The sequence below is a fragment of the Trichomycterus rosablanca genome, chromosome 4, assembly GCF_030014385.1.
Source record: "Trichomycterus rosablanca isolate fTriRos1 chromosome 4, fTriRos1.hap1, whole genome shotgun sequence".
Lineage (NCBI taxonomy): Eukaryota > Metazoa > Chordata > Actinopteri > Siluriformes > Trichomycteridae > Trichomycterus > Trichomycterus rosablanca.
This window is the reverse complement of record NC_085991.1, coordinates 3,635,062-3,660,919: the sequence shown is the minus strand read 5'-3', so window position 1 is coordinate 3,660,919 and position 25,858 is coordinate 3,635,062. Positions and strand designations below refer to the sequence as shown.

The following is a 25,858-nucleotide window of genomic DNA, read 5'->3' as shown; positions in this document are numbered from 1 at the left end:
CGCTAAATGCCACAAATGTAAATGTAATTCTGACAGGCACAGTCGTTACAAAATAGGCCTCTCTGTGTGCATTTCTAGGGGTGGTTTTAATGTTTTGGCTCCTCAGCGTATACATCATGTGCAAAAGCACACATCCGATCAAAGCGAGCTGATAAGTTGAAGAAATATCTGCAGCGAGCCAGCGAGAAGCGAATTACCGCGGCCATATCGAGCGACTGCATGAATCACGTACGGGAGTCTGTGCAGCGGAAACCCGAACATGCAAACACGACCAGGAAAACCCAGCTCAGCAACTTCACAGAAGTCATCAGGGAGGATCGGCGAGAACTTCCGGCTGGGCTGCGACCCGCATGGTCGAATGTTTCATCCTAAACCATGGAGCGAAAACGCCAGGGAACACCGGGGTAAAAGAAATATGAATTACAAACACGCAGAGTTTTAGAAAACATGGAAGAAAGTGCTCGATGCTAAAGACATTTGCACGCATTCTCTAAAACAGAATGCCACGGACGTCCGACGTGAGAGCTCTAAACAGTTCTACAGCCAGTTCTACAGAAACGAAATCGCACAAGAGATCAATTCGTCTGGAACCCCGGTGTCCCCTGGCACCGCAGCGTGATAGATCAGCCGGCCGGTCGCGAATAAGAGCATGCGGTAACGGTCCATACAAACTGGATTGATAAAAGGCTCGCACTACTTTTGCGCCTGGTCAATGGGATCGTATTCGAGGCTGCACAGATTTAACGGGAGGATCTACGCTTCCCAAAAGCCCGACGGGTTTCCTTCGCCGTCCTAGCCTAATCCGCTGCCCTGGTTTCCAGGCGATGAGAAGTCGTCTCAAATAAAAACCAAAAAGCTCATTCACAGAACAAAAAGAAAGGAAATTCATATCACGGCAGATACTGCTCATTTTTTCTCTCGAGAAAACAAACAAAGTGTTTGGTGCATGCACACAACAGCATGCAGGTGCCTGGGTTCGAACGCGAGACGGAGCCTCGTCGCTGCTAAGCATGAGCCACGCCGTTCTTTCGGGGCTCCGGGCCGCTACCGGCCTGCTCCCCGGGGCAAAGGCTGAGAGACGACGTCTTGTTGGTCAGGGACAACATGGAGTCCCCGACACTGTTGCTCCCATTCGAGGCGTCACTGAAAAAGTAAGAAGTCATTATTAGGTTCTGTACTAAATGTATAGAAGCATTCATACCCCTTTTCCACCGATGCGGTTCTGGTTCCGTTCCGGTTCCCGAACTTGATTTTGAACCGGTTCCACGTGTTTCCACCGAAAAAAAGAGGTTCCAGGCCGGAACTTGCGTTCTAATCTGGCACCACAGAATACTCGGTTTTTCAGCGTGAACCGTGACATCATCTGGGGGCGTGTCACAGTGTAGAGGTTTGAAAAACTGCGTTTGCGCTTCACTTTCATCTTTTAAAGTTCACCTAATTACATTTTGATCCAGTTTGCCGCTGATATTCACTGATATTTTCAAATAGATGAACTGTGTGATATGAGGCGGTAAAAGTGACCCGGACAGAACGAACGACGCTTAACATAAAAAATAAAGCGTAATGTGGCTTGTTGTACTAAAACACTGAGTGATGAAGTTGGGCCGTACAGAGCGCTTATAACCAGTACAGAGCACCGATAACCAGTACAGAGCACCTATAACCAGTACATAGCGCTTATTACCAGTAATAACGGAGAGAAATTAAGTGTTTATGTGTCGTACTTTTAGTACATTCAGCCACGTTACATTTTTTTTTGGGTGAAACTTTTTAGGTGAACCCCGAGCAGCATAAACACCACGCGTGAAGTTAATACGGCTAAACACAGATACATGTGGAGCTTTCAGACTGGATTTAATGGTTATTTCACACAGATGGATGTTTGTATCATGGAACCTCAGTGATGTTTTATCGCTCATGTCGAGCGCTGAGCAAATCGGCTATTTACGCCCGAGGGTCGCGGTGAAAGCGAAGAGCAGAACGCTTCTCACGTCAATTAACTACAGAAAACAACAACTGTGACAAACACGTCTACGTCTTCTCATCACCGATAGCTGATCGATGCTTTTTACATAAAAACCAACATCTGTAACAACAGCACAAATACTCGGAGGTAATCTACACGCTCCGCCATCATGTTACTCTTTACTTTTGTTGTGTAATGCCCACCGTTGATGATGCAGGCTTGGTTCCCAAAAACTGGTGGAAACGCGGGTCGGTTCTCTACTAAACACCAGGGTTCGAGGAAACCTGAACAGAACCGGTTCAAGAACCAGAGTTCTTTTGGTGGAAAAGCGCTAACAGTGGAACCTCGATTTAACGGACTAAAATAGGGGAGCACCGATCCGTAAAATACGATTATCCGAAACAGTGATTTTTTTTTTCAGGGGGTGCAAAAACATACATACAAAAACACAAGCACTAAGGTCCACAAAAGGGCTAAACATGCACCTATAATAACCAGTAAAATTAACAACGTGAATAGATACGTAAATATGTCATGTAAAAAGTAAATCATTTTTAAATCCGTTAAATTGAGTTCCACTGTATATTCTTTCAGACTCAAGTCCCTGATTCTGGACCATGAGTTCAGGCTGTTTGGGCATGTCTAAAAGCAAGAAGTACCAAACTCTGGTCTGCTTGAGACCAGGGCTGCTCCTGAGGCTGGGATGTGATTGGCTGACAAATGTTAGAACCAGCCAACTGTTCTCAAGGAGTCACATGGTACCTGGTACCAGGACATTACCAGCTAATCCTTTAAGGTCTGTATGTTGTGAGGTGGATCGGCCTACGGTGCATCCTGGTGCCATGTATTTTACTGGAAATGATGCCAACATAATCATGAAAAGACCGTGATTTATCAGACCAGTTCTGATGCCCATGTGCCCATTGTAGGTGCTCACAAGGTGGACAGGAGTTATCATGGGCACTTTGACTGACCCGTGACGACGCAGCCCCGTACCCATAAGGGTTCGATGCTCTGTATTGTGCCACGTTCACCAAATTTGAACCACACCAGCTTTTCTGTTGGACTTCATGTCCTCTGCCATTGAGGAGTCTACTCCTCGGACTGCTGTCTGTGGGCTGCCTGTGACTCCCCTTGTCATTTTTTGTGGATACTTAGACCCAGTCGGACCCAAAAACAACCATCAGCCCAACATTTCATATTCATAACTGAGGAAGTTGGAAGAACTGGATGGTCATACTCACCCTAGTGCCAGAGAGAGCTCGTCCAGCGGGGCTTTATGGTTGGTTTGGCCATTTTCTGCGGTTTTCAGCTTGTATTGAACCTCATGTGCTGCCTGGTTCTCCTACAATTAGAGATAAAAGTGTCGATTTCTATGCAGTCTGTTTATTTTAGAATTGAACAAACACAAAATAAACTAGTACACAAACGCCCCCTTGTGGAGGCTTTACGTTAAATCTTGTAAACCTCAGTGGGACCTGACTTAGAGCGCCACTGACAAGTGGACCCACCTCCCTCCTACAGACATTACCCTATCATGTCCATGCATGCCCAACCGGCTGATAGCACCACTGACATTCGGGCTGCATTCGATCTGAAAAGCCGACCCACCATGGCGATCTCTCGTGTCCGTTTGCCGATCTCCCTCTCCACGTGGTGGAGCTCGAGGCTGAGCTGCTCACTCGACACGGCGCCCCCTGTGGCCCATTTAGCCCCTGCAGGCTGGGAGTTGAGCGCACTGGCCTCTCGCTGCAGCAGCATGGAGTTACTGGCAGCCTGCACACACACACACACACTTCGTAAGAGGAAAGCGGGTCATTTATTGCATACATTTATTGGCCGCTGCTCCTTTGCAGGTATACTATTACTAACTGTAGTCTTTTTTTACATAATTTCCTAATGGAATGGGACACCCATATGACCCACAATGAGTAGACGTTTTTTGGGTGGTGGAGCATTGTGGTGTTTAAAAGTCCCAACAACACTGCTACACCTGATATACTCATCCCAGAACAATGCATTACTACATCAATACCATGTTAGAATGGTCCAGCACGCAAACTATGGATGAGGTACAGGGGGGTTGTGCACAGAGCAACAGATAGATGTTACAGTTAGTTCTGGATACACACCTCCATGCTGCGGATCTGCGTCTGCTGACTGATCTGCTGGTTGACCTGCTGGAGCTCCATCTTGAGCTGCTCTCGATCAGGAGTGGACACGGGCAGCCTGAGAACCATCAAAGACAAACACGTAACCCAAAAAGTGCAGACAGGACACAAAGGGGTGCACAGAGGCTCCACGGTTTGAGATCACACGTTCATACCGTTCACTGAGGTGACCGGAAGAGGCGACGCTCTGGTGCTGAGGGTAGGACACACCGCCCCAACCGCCATGGTTCCCGTAGTCTGCTGGGAAAGAAACACACCGTTCTGATTTTAATGTCTGGTGACCTTTGCAGAGTGTATTCCTGCATTTTGCCCAGGTCAGTGTGCACAGTCAAGCAAGCTTTACACTGCTATACAGCTTCTACAGTTTTTTGGACATGTGTAAATAACAAAGGCATGAATGTGAATGTGGTTTAACAATCCCACATCACTAGTAATCAAAATGTCACTGGTTTAAACCCCACTACTGCCAGGTTGCTACTGTTGGGCCCTTGAGCAAGGCCCTCAACCCTCAATTGCTTAGACAAACTGTCACAATGTACACCGATGAGGCATAACATTTTGACCACCTTCCTAAAATTGTGTTGGTCCTCCTTCTGCTGCCAAAACAGCCCTGCAACTGTGATGCTCTGTGTATTCTGACACCTTTCTATCAGAACCAGCATTAACTGTTGGATCGGACCACACGGGCCAGCCTTCGGCCCTGGCCGCCCATGACCCTGTCGCTGGTTTACCACTGTTCCTTCCTTGGACCACTTTTGATAGATACTGACCACCGCAGACCGGGACACACCCCACAAAGAGCTGCAGTTTTGGAGATGCTCTGACCCATAATGTTATGCCTAATCGGTGTAAATGTAAATTTGTTGCCAGGAGTTGTTTAGGTGATTCACTGGACTTCTGATTCATTCACAAATGATTCTTTGTAACTGATTCATTACTGTTAAAACATGCAGACGTTTTAACTTTTAGGGATTCGTTTACTAGCAAAAATAATAAAGGGTGCAAATTCGCTAACCCATCACTGTAAAGCGGTCGAGGGTGGGCTGTGGGGTATTTTTGACTGTAGTAATGTGACCAATTTTACTAGGCGAATCAGTTTACTATGCATCTTCAATCCTGTAGTGCCTACAGAGTAGTAAACAGAGCAAAGGCTGTGTTTCAATTAAAACCATTAACACTACAAAGGGACCCTTTCATGATATATTAGAAGTGAGCGTGTAACTGTAGTGTAAAAGTACTGTATCTATCCGCACTGGTGTTCATGTTGTAGGACCTTTACCTTTACCTGCCGTGGGGATGTGTTTGGAGCCGGAAGCCTGCGAGGACGCCATGGCCTGCACCGGTCCCGTGATCTGGCAACCCGTTTTGGACGTACGGGAGATGGCGCCGAAGGGCGACACCGTGGGCAGAGGGCCGAAAGGGATGATGGGATCGTCGTCTTTGGCTTCCCCTGAGCGCGCCGGCTCACGCAGGACCTTCCCCTCTGTGTTCTGCGTATGACAGGAAGGTGGCAGTTAGACAGACTTCTAAGCCAGGAGATTTTCTGTGCCAGTAGGAGACATGATTCGTACCATCATCTCCACGCCGGCAGGCACGGCGTCCTTCGGTTTGGGCTCTTTGGAGCCGATGTACGAGCCGATGGTGTCACATGACCACGGTGAGTACTGGCCGGCGTAGTCAGGCTCTCTAGTGCTGAAGGCTTTGTGACCGTCCTCGATGTACTGCAAGACATAAACATGATTATGAGTAAGTTGATATCAATAAGATGAAACATAAGGCCAAAACTAGATGGACACACATACACCGATCAGCCATACCATTAAAACCACCTACCTGTTTCTACACTCACTGTCCATTTTATCAGCTCCATTTACCATACAGGAGCACTTTGTAGTTCTACAATTACTGACTGTAGTCCATCTGATTCTCTACATACCTTTTTGGCCTGATTTCACCCTGTTCTTCAATGGTCAGGCACTCCTACCTAGTTGGTCCACCTTGTAGATGTAAAGTCAGAGACGATCGCTCATCTATTGCTGCTGTTTGAGTCGGTCATCTTCTAGACCTTCATCAGTGGTCACAGGACGCTGCCCATGGGGCGCTGTTGGCTGGATAATCTGGTTTGTGGACTATTCTCAGTCCAGCAGTGAAAGTGAGGTGATTAAAAAACTCCAGCAGCGCTGCTGTGTCTGATCCACTCATACCAGCACAACACACACTAACACACCACCACCATGTCAGTGTCACTGCAGTGCTGAGAATGATCCATCACCTACATAATACCTGCTCTGTGGTGGTCCTGACCATTGAAGAACAGGGTGAAAGGAGGCTAACAAAGCATGCAGAGAAACAGATGGACTACAGTCAGTAATTGTAGACCTACAAAGTGCTTCTATATGGTAAGTGGAGCTGATAAAATGGACAGTGAGTGTAGAAACAAGGAGGTGGTTTTAATGTCAGAGTGAATTTGACGGGTATTTCACACAACTGCAGATTCGTCTCATGTGCGCCCTTATAATGATGCCCTGGGGCCAACTGGGTTTGTAAAAGCACCCCAAATATGATATGCTTGCCTCTTGAGGATAGTCATTAGGGAAAGCGTGCGTGGGCAGAGTAGGGGAGGCCGCAAATGGTGGTGGAGAGATGACTTTTCTTTCCTCCAGCTGGTTCAGAAGCTCCTTGCGCCTGCGGTGCAGGTAGTCCAGGCTGGGCTGGGGGCGCCCATATGGGTCCTACAGGTGAAACATTCGGTAAAAGAACATAAAGATATAAAATAGAAATCTGACACACACACACACACAAATCCCAAAAACAAACAAAGTGAACCTTACCCTGATATGTGACCTGATTTGGCCAGGGTGTGGCGTGGGCAGGTAGTACCCCTCAGGAGGGTATCTCTCCCTGGACGTGGCCTCAGAGTGGTACAGAGATCCGGGCACGGCTGGGGTGGCGGGTGGTACGTCCAGGGGTCCGGGGCTCATGCGCACCAGGTCATCTCGAGAGGGGCCGAAGGGCTGCGTGTGTGGCGGAGGGGGCGGCGCTGGGTACGGGCCGTGTCGGCGGGAGTCGTAGTGAGACGGCGGCGGGTACGGGTGGCCCAGGAAGGAATGGTGAGACGGTGGGTAATGGCGCTCGGGACCGTAAGTGGGGTACGGGTCCTGGTAGGGAGCATCTCCAGGGGGCAGTGGGTTACGGATGTAGCGTGGTGGCACATATTGAGGTGGTTGGTAGGGGTATGGGGTACCTGGATGGAGGAAGACATGTCTGTTATAAGTGGGACATAAGATGTACAGTTAATGGCCACTAAATGGCCAAAAATATGTGGACACCTGACCTCAAGCTTGTTAGACACCTCAGTGGAAAGCCATGGGCATTATTATGAAGCTGGTCCTCAAAACCTATTCTGGGAGGACTTTCCACAAGATTTTGGAGCGAGTCTGTGAGAATTTGTGCTTATTCCGTGAAAGGAGAGTTTGTAAAGTCAAGCACTGAAGTCCTAGCTCACAATCAAAGTTCCAATACATCCCAAATGTGTTAAATGTGACTGAAATCCTGTACACCAAGCTTGGAACAGGAAATGGCCTTTTATATATAAAGTGTTGCTATACTGTACATTTATATATGTAGAATTAACCTGGTAAGCCTGTTAGCAATGGGTGTGGCTGAAACACCTGATCTCCTGATCTCTATCATAAGAGGGGGTGTCCACATACTTTTGGCCACATAGTGTATGACCAAATTTGACTCTGAAAACTGCAGGCCCACTCACCGGCGGGGTACTGAGAATCATACGGCGCTCCCGACGGCGCCCTGGTTTCTGGGTAGAAGAGCTCCGGCTGCTGTTGGGGGTACATGGCCGGCGCACCTCGAGCCACTCCGGGTATCTGCTTGGACACGGGGAGGTGTTCAGCCCTCGGATGACTAACGGCGTGGGGCGGCAGAGGCAGGCCGGTCTTATCCATCCTGCAAGAGACGATTAAAGAGAGACACGAGTTTGTGAACACATGACTGTAAGTTATTTGTACATCTTGTTCCAAAACCCTGGGAATAAATATGGATTTTTCTTCAGCATGACCAGCTTTAGCCTCGCTGTGTCCCTCTCTGGACTCTCGTTTGTGTAACACACTGAATAAAATGGAAATAAATACCGGTTACATGCCGAAAGGACCCTCCGATGGCACAAATTAGAAAAGCAAATGGGGTGTTTAGGTCGCCGGCACGTTGCCGAGGGTTCGTCCCTTTTTGACGCTTAGGTACAGCCTGCGCTACTTATGCCTAGTTCACACTACACGATCTTTGCCCTGATTTTCGCTCACCGACCGGTCGGCGCTAGATTTCCCGGCTCGGGAGCGACTCGGCTCTCAATCTCCATGTGTGAACTACTCAACAACTCGATCCGAGCGCTTGGGAACTGAAATGAAATTTTTTGGAGTTAAAGATCTGGATCTGAGTCGCCCGACTGGCAGTGAGTGCTATGTCGAACAGCCAATGAGAACGCAGGATACGGTGTGAGGGGAAACGCATGGGGAGGAGTGTAAAGAGGTGGGACAGGGGCGTGATATAGTTTATATCAGAATACATCAGCACATACACAAGCTTTACAGTATTTCTGACCTTATCGTTCTCTACAAAACATAACACCCACGCTGCATTGCAAAAAATATTTATTAACCTCCAACTCACTATAGAACAATCCATGCTGGTCGCGTTGCCAAATCCACTCAGATTCATTTATTTTTTTCTCCTTTGATCGCTGGCTACTTGTTGACGTGCATTTTTGGACGTGGTATCATTAAACCCTCGTCACTTCTCGTGTTTGTTTTCGTGAGCAAACGTAGTTTGGGAGACCAGAGAAGCTCGCCTGCAATTCCAGTCGGTGATAGATGGTGTAGTGTGAAACCCCCTATCGCCGATCAGTCGTGTAGTGTGAACTTGGCATTAGTTTTTGAGTGCCAGTACAATGCTAACTGGAGCAGTGATTGGTCCGCAGGATCTACATCTGCTAATTCTGGCCTCAGCAGAGTATCAGTGTTCAAGCTTGCATGTGTAATACGATACGTAAGTGCAACACATACAAGTCTGGGGGCGATCCGGGGGCGCTCAGGCTGCCGGGCTCCATCTTGGGCTTGCGTATGAGCTCGTAGGATGAAGCCTCGTGGCCGCGTGCCAGAAGCTGCGGCGACGGAACTGGGCATGGCCCTACGATGCCGTTGGTCATGGGGGGCGGCTTTCGGGCCACACCTTCTAGAGGGATTCCTTCCTCAGGGAGCAGACCACACGGAAGCCTCGGAGCCAGACGCTTGTTCATCTTACGGTACCTGCAGACGGAGAAAACAACACTGTCATATCTCATCACTTTCTTGGGTGGTAGCAGAAGCAGTTTGACGGACACTGACTTCTCGAGCTCGTCCTGCGAGTGGGCGAAGGTGCAGCTGGCGCCACGCGGGCATCCCCCTTTCTGCTTCATGTCGCGGCACATGTAGGTCTTGTACTTGCTGTGCTGCGCCGGCTGCTGCTGCTCGACGCCTTTCTTGCTGTGGTTCTGGATGAAGTCCACCAAGCCGTGGACCACCGTCTTTACCGCAACCAGACCATTCTCCAGCTGCTCCCACGTCGGAGGAGGGGCGTCTGAGCATGGAGAACAGGAACGTACAAACGTTTAAGGGTCAAGCAACACCTTTTTGCTTCTAAGAGGCCAGAATGACCTCGTTTTTTGATTCACCATCTAAACTAGGAGTCTAAATGTATGTGGACACCTGACTGAAATTTTTTGTGCTGGTTTTAAGATCCACACCTGGACTGGGGTCAATGTTCGCCAGCAGCTCTAAATGAGGCCTGAGTCGGTTCAGGTTGGCAGGGTCGCCCGTCCTCTGCAACGCTATGGTCAGCTCCTGGACGCTCTGGGCAAACGACGCAGGCGTCTGCAACTGTGAGACAGAAAAAAACCCAATCAAACAAGATAAGCAAGCAAGGCTCTGTTAGCAACAGCTGCCCAAATTACAGACCTTGTCGATGATGGACTGCATGTGGGATTTGTGGGACTGGTCCCCGTAAAGCAGGGACGACCACTGGTCAGGAGCGATGCGCAGGCCCCCCTCCATGGCGATCTGAACGATCTGGGAGTCGTGCTCCCTACGCAGGGCCTCGTAGGTTCGGAACTCCTCCTTCAGCTGCATTAGGGACGAGTCCTCGTCTCGCTTGGTGACCTGCGCAAGTTTATAATCATGTCAAATCGTATATACACTGTATGCACAAAATGTTACCGGTTTTATGTACCTTGGTTCCCCAACACCCCCCATCCCAAATATTAGAAGGGGAAATTGACAAATTATTGAATGCTTTAGTGAATGCTTTATTGTAAACACCATGAATTATTACTAAGCTTCTATAATGATATACTATAGTAATCACTTAGCACTTTTCCACCTAAAGAACTCTGGTTCTTGAACTGGTTCTGTTCAAACCTTGGTGTTTTGTAGAGAACCGACGTGCGTTTTTACCAGTTTTTGGAAACCAAGCCTGCATCATCAACGGTGAGCGTTACACAACAAAAGTAGAGTAGTGATGTGATGGTGGAGTGTGTAGATTAACTGTGGGGATTTGTGCTGTTGTTACAGATGTTCGTTTTTATGCAAAAAGCATCGCTCAGCTATCGGTGATAAGAAGACGTAGACGTGTTTGATGCAGTTGTTTTCTTTAGTTCATTGACGCGAGAAGCGTTTTGCGCTTCGCTCTCACCTCGACCCTCGGCACAAATAACCGATTTGCTCAGCGCTCGACTTGAGCGATAAAACATCATTAAAGTTCCACCACACGAACATTAATCTGTGTGAAATAACCATCAAATCCAGTCTAAAAGCTCCACATGTATCTGTGTTTAACTGGATTTACTTCACGTGTGGTGTTTATGCAGATCGAGGTTCTGAATCCAAACTGAAACAAGCTTCACCTAAATAAAGCGTAACGTGTCTGAATGTACTAAAAGTACCACACAGAAACACTCCGTTGTTACTGTTTATAAGTGCTCTGTACTGGTTATAAGTGCTCTGTACTGGTTATATGTGCTCTGTACTGGTTATATGTGCTCTGTACTGGTTATAAGAGCTTTGTACTGGTTATAAGTGCTCTGTGCTGGTTATAAGAGCTTCGTACTGGTTATAAGTGCTCTGTACTGGTTATAAGAGCTTTGTACTGGTTATAAGTGCTCTGTGCTGGTTATAAGAGCTTTGTACTGGTTATAAGTGTTCTGTACAAGTGCTTCGTACTGGTTATAAGTGTTCTGTACAAGTGCTCTGTACTGGATATAAGAGCTCTGTACAGGTTATAAGTGCTCTGTACTGGTGATAAGTGTCTCTGTACTGGTTATAATTGCTCTGTACTGGTTATAAGCGCTCTGTTTTGTTTTAGTACAACAAGCCACGTTACGCTTTACTTTTCACGTTAAGCGTTGTTCGTTCTGTCCGGGTCACTTTTACCCCGTCATATCACACAGTTCATCTCTTCGAAAATATGTAATCAGGTGAACTTTAAACTATGAAAGTGCAGCGCAAACACGGTTTAGCAGCTTCTCATGTGAAAGCACCCAAACCTCTACACTGTGACACGCCCATCGATGATGTCACGATTCGCTCTGAAAAACCGAGTATTCTCTGGTGCCAGATTAGAACCCTAGTTCGCTGTCTGGAACCTCTTTTTCTCGGTGGAAACACGCGGAACCGGTTAAAAATCACGAAAAAGGTTCTTACTTTAAAGCAGGAGGCACGGTAAAGTAGCTGAACCACGTGTCCGATACTGGTTTTGGAGGCCTGTGGGAACCTGGGCTCGAGACGCTGCACCACAAAAAGCACCAGAACCTTTCTGGACAAGGCAGAACCGTCCTCCAGAGCCAGAAGTACCAGTTTCAGGGCCTCCTCCTGCATGGCTGTGGAATGGAACCAGGCTGTTAGAAACAGTACACAACCTTTAACATACCCTACATTCAAGCCTAGTCTGTATATCTATCTGTCAATGCGTATGTCTAAGTATCTATCTATCCATCCATCCATCCATCCATCTATCTATACACACACACACACACATATATATATACATATAAATAGATAGATAAATAGATAGGCAGACAGACAGACAGGCAGACAGATAGATAGACGTAGGGGTGCCAATATTTTGGCCATCAAACATCTATACACGGCAACTCAAGACTATCATTATATGGTGTTAAAAGTTCTATAATGGCAGAGCACTGAAAAACAACTCAAGCGACACTGTCCACAGTCAAGCAAGCTCTATATAACCAGAAGCTGCAGTGCAAGACAAAAAAAATCACACTCCTCCCTTTCCTGTCCATGTGATCAGCAAAGAAGCAGGAGCTTCACCCTTTCAAGGCAGGATGTAAGCCCACATCAATGCAAAGCTTGCTTGACTGTGGACAGTCACTCTCGTGTCTCACCTGGGCCCAGAAACTGGCAGCCCCGGGCCCGGACGGCGGCCCACAGGTTGGACGAGAGCTGCTGGGGGTTCTGATGCTGCAGGATGAGCTCGGTGACGGTGCGCTCTCCCAGTGAGCGAGCGGCACGCATGGCACGGACTCGACCCTCCTCCTCGACCAGCTGGCAGTGCACCAGGGTGACCAGCTTCCTCTGCATGGGCCTGCTGAGCACGCTCTGTGCGGCATTACCCAGCCCCACACCTGAGACGGTATAGTATTCAAAAAGGGTGGTTCGATAAAGGCACTAAAGCAATAATGTTAAGAGATATAACCAATATTGTTGCACCTCTTGTGCTGCTGAGGGGTTTGAGGTAGAGGGCCAGCTCTTCCACACACTGCCGAGCCTCGTCGTAATGCTTGGTGTCCTCCGGACCAGTAATGAGTGCCACAGGCGGCTGTTTGGGCACCTGAGGAGGAGTAAACATACACAAGATTAACACAACAACTGACACAAACAGCTGCACTTCTGGCTGGTCTGAAAACACGACACTACATCATTCCAAACCTCATTCAGTCAGAGGAGCATCCGTAAGGTTCGGGTAGGTCTACCAGCCTGGCTGGGCGCTCAACAGGCACAGCTGGCTTCATTGCTGTCTGGTCAAGGTGTTGGAACGAGTAGTGGAGGAACACAAGGGTCATAGCGTGATCCTCCATGCTGGAGAGGATGTGAGAGGGGATTCGATATGACTAAATTTGGGGAAAAAGGGGTGAAAATCCCAACCTCAAAGCCTGGCTTGCAATTAGCGCTCCAATTCACCCCAAAACTGTTCACTGGGGTTAAAATCAAACCACTGGAGATCCTCACCACCAAACTGGTAAAATTTTGCTTATATAAACTGGTCACACAAATTCAGAAGCCTTTTGTTAATTATTTCTTGTTTTTAGAAGCGGGTGTCTACATACTTTTGGCCACAGAGTATATCCAAAGTAAATAAAACCAAATTCTGACGAAACAATTCACACGAAGCCCTCACCTGAGCGCCGACCAGCTGCAGCAGGGCCGAGTTGACGGGCAGCTGCTCGATGTCCGTGCTGATGGCCGTCTGGTCGAAGGGGCAGGCCTTGCGGTGCAGCTTGCTCAGGCACATCTTGCAGACGGTGTGGCCGCAGCCGAGGCTGATGGGCCGCCGCACCGTCTCCTCGAACGTCTGCGTGCAGATGGGACACAGCAGGAACTCGGTCCATTGTGGCGCTTGGACAGGCATCGTCGCCGGACGTCTACGTGTACGAGCGGCCGTTCCTCAGCAGAGCGCGTGAGCGTGGGCGTTTCATCAAAGAAAAAAAGAGAGAGTCGGAGGATTCCACTGGAATCAAACTATCACGGGGCAGTTCGTAAAGGATGCCCATGCGTCCTGGGCGCTCTTCACATGGTGCGTAACCTGAAACCTGAAACGAATAAGCAGAGGGGATGTCGATGATCAGGGCTAATGTGTGTGATCTATAAAAAAATGGGCCATTGACATCACTGGTCTCTGAATCAACTTCCAGGAATCAATACAGTTGCTGAAAGAATACAGTTGATACAGACCCAGTAATGTCACTGGTCCAGTTTTCTCTAGACAGTTCTAGTGTTACACAGTGTCTTATAATAAAAAGAGTCAGACATTCCAACCTGATGGCTTGGACTGACCTAGAGTCAGGTGTATCCATCATGTGACAGCACATGATAAAGCCATGTTAAATAAAAGCGCACAGCACTGATGAATCCATTAAAGTCAGTTAATGTGCAGCTAAAATAACCGGTTACCCAAATAACCCATTTAAATAAGAACAAACAACCCAACTGGCTAGATTAGATTCTTGTACACAATTTCAGAACAACTGTATCGCCCCCAGATGCTGACCTATATACATAGTCACCATTAGTAAGAGGCCGTCTGACTCTAATACATAGTACAATAAACACAATGCAACGTATTTAGGAGAATAATCCTCTCCATGCCGAAAGATTAAAGCCAGGCTTACAGTGGGTCTTTCCACTGCTTTTATAAGAACATCACTTGTCACATTATATGAGATTATTTAAAAATATCTTGTCCAACTGAGCGAAATTATGTTATGCAATAAGATTCTTAATGTCAGACCTGTAAATAAACTGTCACGTCAAGTCATCAATCACGAAAACAAATCGACACAGAGGTGGCAATGTTATGCAATGTTTAAATGAAAGTTTGGAACCTTTCTGGTTAGGTAAGAGTGAACATCTTGGAATGTTATGCTCTACCCACATGGCCCGCCTCGGTAAGGCTGTTCAAAAGGCAAATTCAGCACGGGTACGGGTACAGGTACAGGTACAGTAGGGGTCAGTAAGGTTGGATTGCGTATCTGAAAACGTACCATACCTGAGGGTTCCACACAGTGGAAAAAAGGGGAGTGCTCATGCTAAGATTTTGGTTCAAAATCAAGCTTCTTCTATATATTGAGTCAATCGTAGTCACCTGTAAGGAACAATGAAGCCATGCCACAACACAAAACAGGCATCATAGAACTTCCCAGACTGCCAACATTTGTACTTATTTCAGTCGTTCAGTCACAGATAAAGAAGCATTGCAGAAATCACTGACAATAACCCAGACTGCCAGGGCATACATGACCCTTGGGCCAGTGGTAGCCTAGTGGGTAGAGCTTTGGGCTGTTACTCAGAAGATTGTCGGTTCAAATCCAGGCTTTGCTATGCAGCCACCGTTGGGTCCTTGAGAAAGGCCCTTAACCCTGTTTGCTCCAGGGGCGCCGTACGATGGCTGACCCTGAGCTCTGACCCCAGCTTCCAAAACAAGCTGGGATATGCGGAAAAAGAATTTCAAGGGCCAGCTGTAGCTTAGTGGTTAAGGTACTGGACCAGTGATTAGAGGGTCTCTGGTTCAAGCCCCACCACTGCCAGGTTGCTGCTGTCGGGCCCTCAATTGCTCAGACTGTATACTGTAACTGTACTGTAAGTTGCTTTGGATAAAGGCGTCTGCTAAATGCTGAAAATGTAAATGTCATGATTAACGGTTGATAAATAAAGGCGTCCTTCTTCTTCTAAAGGTTGAATCTCGAATCTGAAAACGTACCATACCTGAGGGTTCCACACAGTGGATAAAGGGGGAGTGCTCATGCTAAGATTTTGGTCCAAAATCAAGCGAGTTCTATTTATTGAGTCAATCGTAGTCACCTGTAAGGAACAAAACTAACAGGCATTATAGAACTTCCCACACTGCCAAAATTAGTACTTATTTCAGTTTGGTCACAGAAAAAGAAGAATTGCCGACTGTCAGGGCATACATGACCCTTACAGGTTGATAGCTGCTGGTTGTGATCCTTCAGCAGGATTTGTTTACATCTCATGGCCCCACTGTTTTCTTATTGCTTTGTTATGAAGCTCACAGTCACACTAAATATCGCGAGACTTCCCTAGTATCAGCCTGATGGCTGCAAGTATCGCGAGATTTAATTTGTGTACAACTGTTTTCTGCTTTGGCATTTGTCTTGACTAACTTGTTGGATCATTTTAAATAGCTGAATATATCTAAAAACAGAACTACACCTGCAATACAACTAAACTACAATGTAAAGCGTCATGTAATGTGATAAAGGGGCAACATCTTGTTTACAATAGGCAAAAACAGCTGAGCTACGGCTGCACCTCAATCCGCGTACTAGCGTACTACGTAGTGTGCCAAAACAGTACCAATACTTACGGTGTCGTTTGTGTTTAAGCACACTATTTAGAACGCTAGTACGAGGAATTGGACACAGCCTTGTAGCAACGTTAGCTATCCACAGCATGACGCGCTGTCGTATAACTTCGCAATAGAACCATATTTTACTCACCTATCCCATTTACTGACCGTACACGACACTAAATTAAGCATTTATAAGGATTTTTTTTACTTCGCGTCAACAAATACAAGCAACCGAAGTGTTTGCCGATTGCTCAGCCGTGCAAACTACAACCCGGGCTGTGTCCCAAAGGCAGCTCATCAAATAAACTAGTGCACTACTTACTCCACACAGGACCGTATGTTAATCCCTGGATAGTGCGCGTAAGTAGGGCACAAGTAGCTATTTGGTGTTCAGCCCAAAAGCAGCTAGATCAAGTTAGCAGTCGGAGATAGCACCGGTCCACACCCAAATACAGACATATTGGAGACAAAGTGCATGGTCGTGGTGTAGGAAAATGCACACATACTCATCCTCAATGAGTACAGACGCCTTCATCTTCTCTCAGCAGGCTGTCGGTTTATTCCACCGGTCGCCATGCAGGAGTTCCACAGGAGTTCCTTACACACACACACACACACTTACACACACACACACTTGAAAAAACAAAAAGCAGAACTAGTCCATTAAAGGGAAACGGAGCTGCTTGTGGTTCCAGTCAGGTACTGCAGCCCATGGTTGACTAAGGCTGGTGAATTCTCTGTGCCCATATAAATAGGGGTCAGCAGATTTCTGATATGAAAACCAGGGACTATTCTTCATTTTGCAGGCATATAATCGATAAAATATACAAGGTTAATATGGAGTAGGATATTCGGACGCCTCAGTAGCAAACGTACACCTTTTCCACGGCACAATGCAATGCCTTATGGTACAGCACCTTTTTTAAAATTGTGACCCTATAATTAGTGGATGTGTTCATTCCCAAGTGACCCACACTACACCCAAGTACCTGGCCAAATGTGGCTACCTATCTTGACCAGGAACCAAGCATACCGGAGTGGGCTGTATATGTTATTTATTTACTCACTTTCTTAACCGCTTCTCCAATTAGTGTCATGGGAGCCTATCCCAGCTTTTCAGTGGGCGCAAGGCACACAGTAACACCCAGGACGGGGTGCCAGTCCATCGCAGGGCAGACACACACACATTCACCTACAGGGTAATTAAGTGTCTCCAATCAACCTGACTGCATGTTTTTGGACTGTGGGAGGAAAGGACCCGGACCGCCCCACCTGGGGATCGAACCCAGGACCTTCTTGCTGTAAGGCGACAGTGCTACCTCCCCGGGCTGTATATGTGGGGCGAAAAAACATTACATATAGTGAAACAGATTTGATACATTAGTGAGACAATACAAGCACCATATTTTAATATCATATCAGGAAAAACGAAAACCATGTTTCGAATTAAACATTAAAAATTAAACACATCAAACCAAAAATCGTCCTGTTGTTGCTACTGCTATTGATTACAGTTAGTGTGGTATATTTGCTCACAGCATCTGGTGGAGAATGCCTCTTCTGAGATTAAAAACAGACAACAGCGCATTAGGGACAGTAAGAATAGTTCCAGATTTGAATCGTACTACACTGTAGGGTATCGTGCAATGGAAAAGGAGCTAAGGTGTACCAACCGGTGTACAGACATTGAATAAAATTCATCTACACATTTAGGCTATGTGCAAAAATGTACACATCTACACAACGAAAAAGGACTTTGGTGTAGTGATGTACTGCAAGTCAAAGTGCAGGAGACAAGATTTAACATTTATGTTAAACATTACATGTAGTGTGTGTGTGTGTACGGCACTTTGTCTGGAGCCACTGTCTGGTTGTAGCACCATGAAGAGTATTTTTTTCTTTATGAATAAATAGTTGCACAATTGTTACTACTAAGACTCTTGGTAGTTACTACTAAGATTATCTCAGTGCTGTTCAGTGGAGTCCTAAAGCCTTAAATGGCTCATGGTGTGGTGACAAACAGCTTGCTTCTAATCATGGGGAGACCTGCTTTTTAGTGGTTCTTGCATTACATTCGACCATTCGGGCAAATTTCCTGGATTTTATATTCGGGCGATAACTTTGTTTCTTTTAAATCATTTTAAATAAAATAAAAAGCTGAAATATCACAAACTTAGACCATATGACACATATTTCCACATTTAATCAGCAAAAAAAAGTCATGATTACAACCCATAGCTTAAAACATTTATTTATTTGTAATTGTGAAGTCACTCGTGGCAGATTTCAGTCTAAGATTTGATCTCATAACCCCTCCAGTCACTCAGAGTTGCAGAATCACTGAACCACTAAGCTGGCACCGCCAGTCCTGGTCATCCTTTCCAAAGTGGGTAACTCAGATGAACGAGCTTTTTATCTGCATGTAATCGTCTGATACTCTTCATGTCCTCCTCTGCCAGGCTGAACCCGAAAACCTGCAAAACAAAACAGAATCTAACTAAGAATCCTTTAGCACTAATTACAAACTAATGTAATCAAAAAATGTCAATTCCAAAAAAAGATGGGACAGTAAAATACAAATAAAACCAGAGAGAACCTGTGTTGAAAACAGTTCAAATAACTGATTCTACCTCATGAATACCTGAGAACAGTTTTTGCTTAATAATATGGCAGGTTTGACCTAGTGTAACCTGCACTCTTTACAATGCCAAGTTGCTCTAACATGAAGAATCTGCTTGTTTTACCACAGTGGGGATCTACAGTATAATTGGTTATAATGATTCCCGACTGGTGACTTCTCTGCACCCATATCAACAGAGCTAGTTTGACTGCACCAACCAAGTAGATGGAACAGTGGTCTTTCTTCTAGGCTAGGAAGAAAAGTCAAACAGACCACCAGAAACAAAACTGCTTTGAATTAAACACTGTTGTTTGTTTGTTTATTAGGATTTTAACATCATGTTTTACACTTTGGTTACATTCATGACAGGAACGGTAGTTACTCTATAAACAAGATTCATCAGTTCTCAAGGTTATATCGAACACAGTCTTGGACAATTTAGCATCTCCAATTCACCTCACTTGCATGTCGTTGGACTGTGGGAGGAAACCGGAGCACCCGGAGGAAACCCACGTGGACACGGGGAAAACATGCAAACTCCACACAGAAAGGACCCGGACCGCCCCACCTGGGGATCGAACCCAGGACCTTCTTGCTGTGAGGCAACAGTGCTACCCACTTAGCCATCGTGCCGACCGATTAAACGTTGTTGTCCACAGTCAAGTGAGCTCTATACAGATGCAATCGTAAGTATTTAACCCCTATTGCCAATAATGGGTGTTTTTTGGAACGTGTTGCATTAATCTGATTAGTAATTAGAAACTAGTTACAAGTTTTAACAGGTACAAGGTTAAACATTATATTTCTCTTCTTTGTGCTGTTTTTCATTTAATACCAAATTACCTGCTGTCCCATTATTTTTTTGAAACTGATTTGGTAAATTCATCATCACACACCAGAGTGCTCACTCCACATGGGTGGGGTCCCAGCTCATGTGCCTCCCATCATGCAACGTGCGCAAGGCTGCCATGTCCTTGTCCTCCAGTCGGAACCCAAATACCTGCACGCGCAGACGCAGACGACTTAGAACAACAGCGGAGCAACAGCTAATGCAACACAAAGAAGAACGTGTGCACGAGCAGTTTACATACACTTGTTAAGAACATGTGACTGTTTACTGAATGGCCAAAAGTATGTGGACACCTGATCATGTGCATTAAATGAAATGTTAATGTTTTAGGATGATATTTTAATTCCAAGTCCAGTTCTATTATTTATTTAATCCAGTTTTATGCTGGAACACCCAATTGCGTACAAGATCAAAGGATTTTGAGTTGAGTTCTACTGGTAGCAATCCGGCATAACACTAATAGCACCATGGTTGACAGCAGTGATGGCATAGTTACCTTGAAAAAGTAATCTGATTACTGATTACTCCTTTAAAAAGTAACTTAGTTACTTTATTGATTACTTGATTTTAAAAGTAACTAAGTTAGATTACAAGTTACTTTATTAGTTATATAATGCGGTCCGCTAATGTATCCCATAATGCAACTGGATCTGCGTAGGCGATTGAAGCGGAATAAGAAACAAGAAAGACGCGGAAAGCAGAGTCCTCTGTTCACAAGTGTAAGTAAGATAAATAAAATAAAAAATTTAAGACAAATAAATAACAAAAAGACGATAAATATCCTAAATTTTGGCGAGTGGGGTTTGTAATGAGTCTGTAACCATGGTGATATTACGTCATCACGTCCTCACGTCATCACTTGACGTTGGTAAGATGTACTTCTTTACCAGCCGAGTAGTGCATACTTCCAAGTGTATACTACTAAGTATGCGATTCCGGACGCAGCCCGTGACTTAGTTGTCGCATAGGACAGACGTCACTCCCCGAGACGCAAGAAGAAAGCAAAAAAATATCTTTTCACTAAGGAAAATGACAAAAATAGTAACGCACAGTAACTTGGATAAGTAACTTTAATCTGATTACTGGATTGGAAATAGTAACGCGTTAGATTACTCGTTACTGAAAAATGTGGTCAGATTAGAGTAACGCGTTACTGACCATCAGTGGTTGACAGTAGATACAGTGTTGTTGGGGTTTAAACACCTCACCTTTTTCTCCAACAAAAATACTGGTGATCATTCTTGCCAAATAACCTTTTTTTGGTAAATCTTACCACAAAACCCTCAACCAGAGGTTTTTAGGTCAAGTTTCAAGCTGCCAATTTTGCATCAGACAGCAGCATCCAATCCCAATCATGGTTAGACCTGCTTTTTGGTGCTTCTCGGATTACGTTTGACCATTCGGACAAATTTCCTCTCAGAACAACGTTACACTTTGGATTTTTTGGCTTCCACACCAGCAAATGAGTCCTTTAGGTTGCTGTATGTATACTTTTGGCCCAGCAGATGCTCAGAACGTCCACAATAAACATGAAAACAGTCAAACAACCGTGTTCCAGTCATTCATGTCTCTTCATGTGTATGTAAACTTTTGATTTTAAGTAAAGGTTAGATGATTAAATGGCAACATGCAGCACTAATGGTAACTAGTAGATCTTACAACACACATTTTGCGGACAGAACTCACCTGGCAGTTCTCAGAAATCCGCTCGGGCTTCGTCGACTTCGGAATTGTAACGACTCCATTCTGAAAAGGAATTAGAAAAAAAACACCACATGGCCAAATGTATGAGCTTCCTGGTCATCTGATTCTAAAACCATGGGCATCGATATGCAGTCGCCTGCCTTACCCTTTGGGTCAATGATAGCCTCCACTTGTCAGGGAATTTGTTTGGTTAACAGAGAATCCTTAACAACAACAATAATAATAATACATTTATTTTATCTAGCGCTTTCCAGAATACTCAAGACGCTTTACAAAAGTTACAGTATCAGAAACACAACACTAAACTAGCATTAAATTAGATCTGAATAAATAAATCAAACAATAACAAATCACAGGCTAAAAGCAGATGTAAACAAGTGAGTCTTAATCAATTACTTATATTTTACAATGTCAGTTCTGAACGTCGTACCTGAACGCTCCAGCGGATGCAGATCTGTGAGGCGGTGCGGTCGTACTTCTGTGCCAGCTGCAGGATGAGCGGATGGGTGAGCGCCTGGCCTTTAGCGAGCGGGCAGTAACCTTCGAACACTGTTCCCTGTCTGCGGCAAAACTCCACCAGCTCCCACGGCTGCTGGAACGGGTGGAACTCCACCTGCACAGACCGGCACCACACGGTTTACAACCAGTCAGAAAGGATAAATAAAGGCCGGTCACACCTGAAAACCTGTGCACTGTTGTGGTCTAGTTAGTATCCTAGTATTTTAGCTTTACCTTCATTTACTTGGGGAATTATTACATGTCCTACATAAACACAAAGTAATAAACACTCTTTCTTTCTGCCTCCTGTATTTAGGGGTCACTGCAGCTGATCTGATCTGCATAATCGATTCGGTACAGTTTTTACGCCTGATGCTGTTCCTGATGCAACTCTCCTGTCTCTATTATGTCCACCTCCCAATAGTTAGGCCCCTTTCTGCACTCCCAAGCATAGCTTATCATGTCTGTGTAGACGCCTGACCGGCCGATAGCACAGCTGAGATTCTAACCCAGCTAAAGTAACTGTCGAAAAATCGCTTCTGTTGAATTGTCCTTTACGGTTGTGCTTTTTATTGTATACCTGGTCAAATTATGTGGCTCCCCCAAGTGCGTTTCTGGCTGATGAATTACTAGAATGAATTGGAGTGACTGATCCATCAGCATTCTGACTTCATTACGTTCTTTCCTACCTGGTTGACGTGAGGCGTCAGGCTGCCATCTTCTTTCAGCTCCTCTAGGTGTGGGATGAGGAAGTTGCTCACTCCAATGGCCCGGCACAATCCTGCAGTATTTGAAAACGGTAAGTTTCTGACTAGATGGGGAACACTATTTGGACTCCTTGGAGCACTGTTCCATGTACTTTGTACAATCTTGGCACATGAAGGTGCTAAAAATGGTATCAAGTAACACAATACAGAGCTCCCAAGACTTTCCAATCATGACTCTGGCTCAGTCACACTTGCCTTGTTACCAGCAAGTTCCTGTAGGTATATTTTGACCCACTGGTTGAGAGAATATTTTCAGAAAACCCAAAATAAACCAAAAAAGAACCCGAATTTCACGTTACCATCATTCAGACAGAGGAAAAGAACATCTGCAGAAATCACAGCTTCATTTTAAATAGTTTGTTAGGAAGTACAGACACATTACAGAACAATATATGTGGCCTCCACCTTCGTCGTACAGCTCCTCCAGAGCCCTCCACGTCTCCATCCGGACCTCCCTGTTAGAGCGGCCTGGAACTTGGCAGTCGGGCCAGTGCATTAGATACAGATCTAGAAAAAACACACATCAGGCATCTATCAGACCGCAAACCTCAGCTAACAGGCAGCTCGGCCGTCAGAACGATCCGCTGATACCTAAATAGTCGACGCCCAGCCGGGCACAGGAGGCCCGACAGGCTTGCTTGGCACTCTGGTAGCCATAATCCCCCGGCCAGAGTTTGGTGGTGATCCACAAGTCCTCTCGCGGCACCAGGCTTTCTGTGATCGCCTTAGCCAAGGCTTCCTCGCAGCCATACCGTTTAGCCGTGTCTATGTGCCTGACTCCGCAGTCGCGGAGAGCGTAGACGACCGCGTCATGGGAGTAGCCACCAACGTGCGACGTTCCTGGAAAGAAAGTTATATGTGATGCCAAGCTGGTAGCAGGTGGGTCCATTTTAACATTTTTACTGTGATCTCAGACACATGGGCATTTTTTTACATTGTAGAGCAAAGAACGTTTACCTCGCACCCACCACCCACACCCTGGTCAAAATAGTACTTTGCACTAAACATGTTGTTGGCAGCTACGGTGAGAAATAAAAACACTTTTTGGTTCAATTTTAACCAATTCCTCAGGGCAAACTGCTGTCATTTCACCAGGGTACATGGGTTAAGGTTTAAAATTAACATTTGGGGGTCAGAGTATGATTCAAACCCCCCACCTCCTACCCCCCAGCTATATATACACCGATCAACCATAACATTAAAACCACCTCCTTGTTTCTACACTCACTGTCCATTTTATCAGCTCCACTTACCATATAGAAGCACTTTGTAGTTCTACAATTACTGACTGTAGTCCATCTGTTTCTCTACATGCTTTGTTAGCCCCCTTTCATGCTGTTCTTCAATGGTCAGGACCCCCACAGGACCCCCACAGAGCAGGTATTATTTGGGTGGTGAATGATTCTCAGCACTGCAGTGACACTGACATGGTGGTGGTGTGTTAGTGTGTGTTGTGCTGGTATTAGTGGATCAGACACAGCAGCACTGCTTGAGTTTTTAAATACCGTGTCCACTCACTGTCCACTCTATTAGACACTCCTACCTAGTTGGTCCACCTTGTAGATGTAAAGTCAGAGACGATCGCTCATCTATTGCTGCTGTTTGAGTCGGTCATCTTCTAGACCTTCTAGATCAGTGGTCACAGGACGCTGCCCACGGGGCGCTGTTGGCTGGATATTTTTGGTTGGTGGACTATTCTCAGTCCAGCAGTGACAGTGAGGTGTTTAAAAACTCCAGCAGCGCTGCTGTGTCTGATCCACTCATACCAGCACAACACACACTAATACACCACCACCATGTCAGTGTCACTGCAGTGCTGAGAATGATCCACTACCCAAATAATACCTGCTCTCTGGTGGTCCTGTGGGGGTCCTGACCATTGAAGAACAGGGTGAAAGCAGGCTAACAAAGCATGCAGAGAAACAGATGGACTACAGTCAGTGATTGTAGAACTACAAAGTGCTTCTATATGGTAAGTGGAGCTGGTTTTAATGTTATGGCTGTTAAGTGTATAACAGCATTCAGCCCTCCACTTTTCTGAATATGCTTTCCAGAATGTTTTGGACTGTGTCTGTGGAGATTTGTGCCTATTTATTTAGAAGTGCATTTGTGTTGGACCAGAAGGCCTGGCTCGCATTCCACGTTCCAATTCATCCTAAAGGTGTTCGATGGAGCTGATTGCTAGGGCTCTGTGCAAGCCACTAGAGTTCCTTCAGAGCAGACTCTTCAAACCATGTCTTTATGGACCTGGCTTGTGCTAAAAGAGGGCTGGCCTTCCCCAAATTGTTGCCACAAGTTTGGAAGCGTATTATTGTACTTAAAATGTAGACCGGGCTGATCACGTGATTTTCCTCCTTCGAAAATAATCGATACAGTTTCGAATCTGTTTTGCTGTTTGGTGGACAGATTCCATCAAAACATGAATTTTGGGGGTTGAAACGGCATATTAATGAGGATTTTGGGCAACATTTAAATATGTGTGGACTAAACTTTAATATACTTATATTTAATTTGCAATAAACGCAGCTAGGCTACAATAATAACAAAGACAAATGCTCCACAAACCTAGAAACAATTCAGGTGTACAACTGTACTCACCTAAACCAAGAATTGGGATTTTCAGTCCATTAGAGAGCTCTACTTCGGTACAAGACTGCATGGACGAAATGCTAACTGTGGTTTTAAGAGTATTTTAGTACAATACAGTGACCGCGATTTACCACAGAGCTTCGTTCAAACAAGCTCCTTGAGCAAAGAGTCGATTCCATCAAGAGTCGACTCTCCTATTCCAGGAACCGAGTGTCATGTGTCGAATCCAAATCTTCGAGAGCGTTTCGACGCAGTGAACCTGTATCGGCTCATTCTGTAGTGGAATCAAAAGTAGGAAAATCGAACTTTGTCCAAATATACAGACATATTCCAGGATCCACCTTACTTAAGGAGATCTGTCAGGTGTTAGAAGCTGTTGAAACACACATTTGTTGCTGATCACATAAACAATTTATTTATCTATTAGGATTCTAACGTCATGTTTTACACACAGTTTTATATTCATGACAGAAACGGTAGTTACTCGTTACACAAGATTCATCAGTTCACAAGAAGTTTAATGTCAAACACAGTCATGGA

General features: G+C 45.6%; 2 protein-coding genes across 6 annotated transcripts; both read right to left on the bottom strand.

Annotated features, from left to right (window-relative positions):
• Nucleotides 1-921: 921 nt before the first annotated feature.
• rc3h1b (ring finger and CCCH-type domains 1b) lies at nucleotides 922-13,830 on the bottom strand. 3 transcript variants are annotated; one of them, XM_062992936.1, is made up of 18 exons: nucleotides 13,600-13,830; nucleotides 12,912-13,032; nucleotides 12,587-12,826; nucleotides 11,883-12,058; nucleotides 10,143-10,343; nucleotides 9,932-10,064; nucleotides 9,534-9,765; nucleotides 9,207-9,455; nucleotides 7,907-8,100; nucleotides 6,969-7,381; nucleotides 6,709-6,869; nucleotides 5,709-5,862; nucleotides 5,423-5,627; nucleotides 4,293-4,377; nucleotides 4,097-4,195; nucleotides 3,578-3,761; nucleotides 3,211-3,311; nucleotides 922-1,143 (listed from the first exon to the last, which is right to left on the bottom strand). In XM_062992936.1, exons 1-18 carry the CDS (start codon nucleotides 13,828-13,830, stop codon nucleotides 1,005-1,007), a joined length of 3,318 nt encoding a protein of 1,105 aa, XP_062849006.1. In that variant the 3' UTR covers nucleotides 922-1,004. The 3 variants fall into 3 exon arrangements, with proteins under 3 accessions (XP_062849006.1, XP_062849005.1, XP_062849004.1); XM_062992935.1 differs by having other exon boundaries at nucleotides 3,578-3,742; nucleotides 4,099-4,195; nucleotides 5,417-5,627; ... (1 more) ...; nucleotides 6,711-6,869; nucleotides 9,213-9,455; XM_062992934.1 differs by having other exon boundaries at nucleotides 3,578-3,742; nucleotides 4,099-4,195; nucleotides 4,245-4,377; ... (1 more) ...; nucleotides 6,711-6,869; nucleotides 9,213-9,455.
• Nucleotides 13,831-18,473: 4,643 nt separating this feature from the next.
• On the bottom strand, nucleotides 18,474-25,493 carry zgc:110366 (uncharacterized protein LOC550476 homolog). Of its 3 annotated transcripts, none has more exons than XM_062992932.1 (8): nucleotides 25,328-25,492; nucleotides 23,321-23,569; nucleotides 23,135-23,236; nucleotides 22,652-22,743; nucleotides 21,895-22,077; nucleotides 21,447-21,506; nucleotides 19,807-19,910; nucleotides 18,526-18,764 (listed from the first exon to the last, which is right to left on the bottom strand). In XM_062992932.1, exons 1-7 carry the CDS (start codon nucleotides 25,386-25,388, stop codon nucleotides 19,815-19,817), a joined length of 843 nt encoding a protein of 280 aa, XP_062849002.1. In that variant the 5' UTR covers nucleotides 25,389-25,492; the 3' UTR covers nucleotides 18,526-18,764; nucleotides 19,807-19,814. The 3 variants fall into 3 exon arrangements, 2 of the variants coding, with proteins under 2 accessions (XP_062849003.1, XP_062849002.1); XR_010011393.1 differs by lacking the exon at nucleotides 18,526-18,764 and adding an exon at nucleotides 21,610-21,667 and having other exon boundaries at nucleotides 19,880-19,910; nucleotides 25,328-25,493; XM_062992933.1 differs by lacking the exon at nucleotides 19,807-19,910 and having other exon boundaries at nucleotides 18,474-18,764; nucleotides 25,328-25,493.
• Nucleotides 25,494-25,858: the final 365 nt, after the last annotated feature.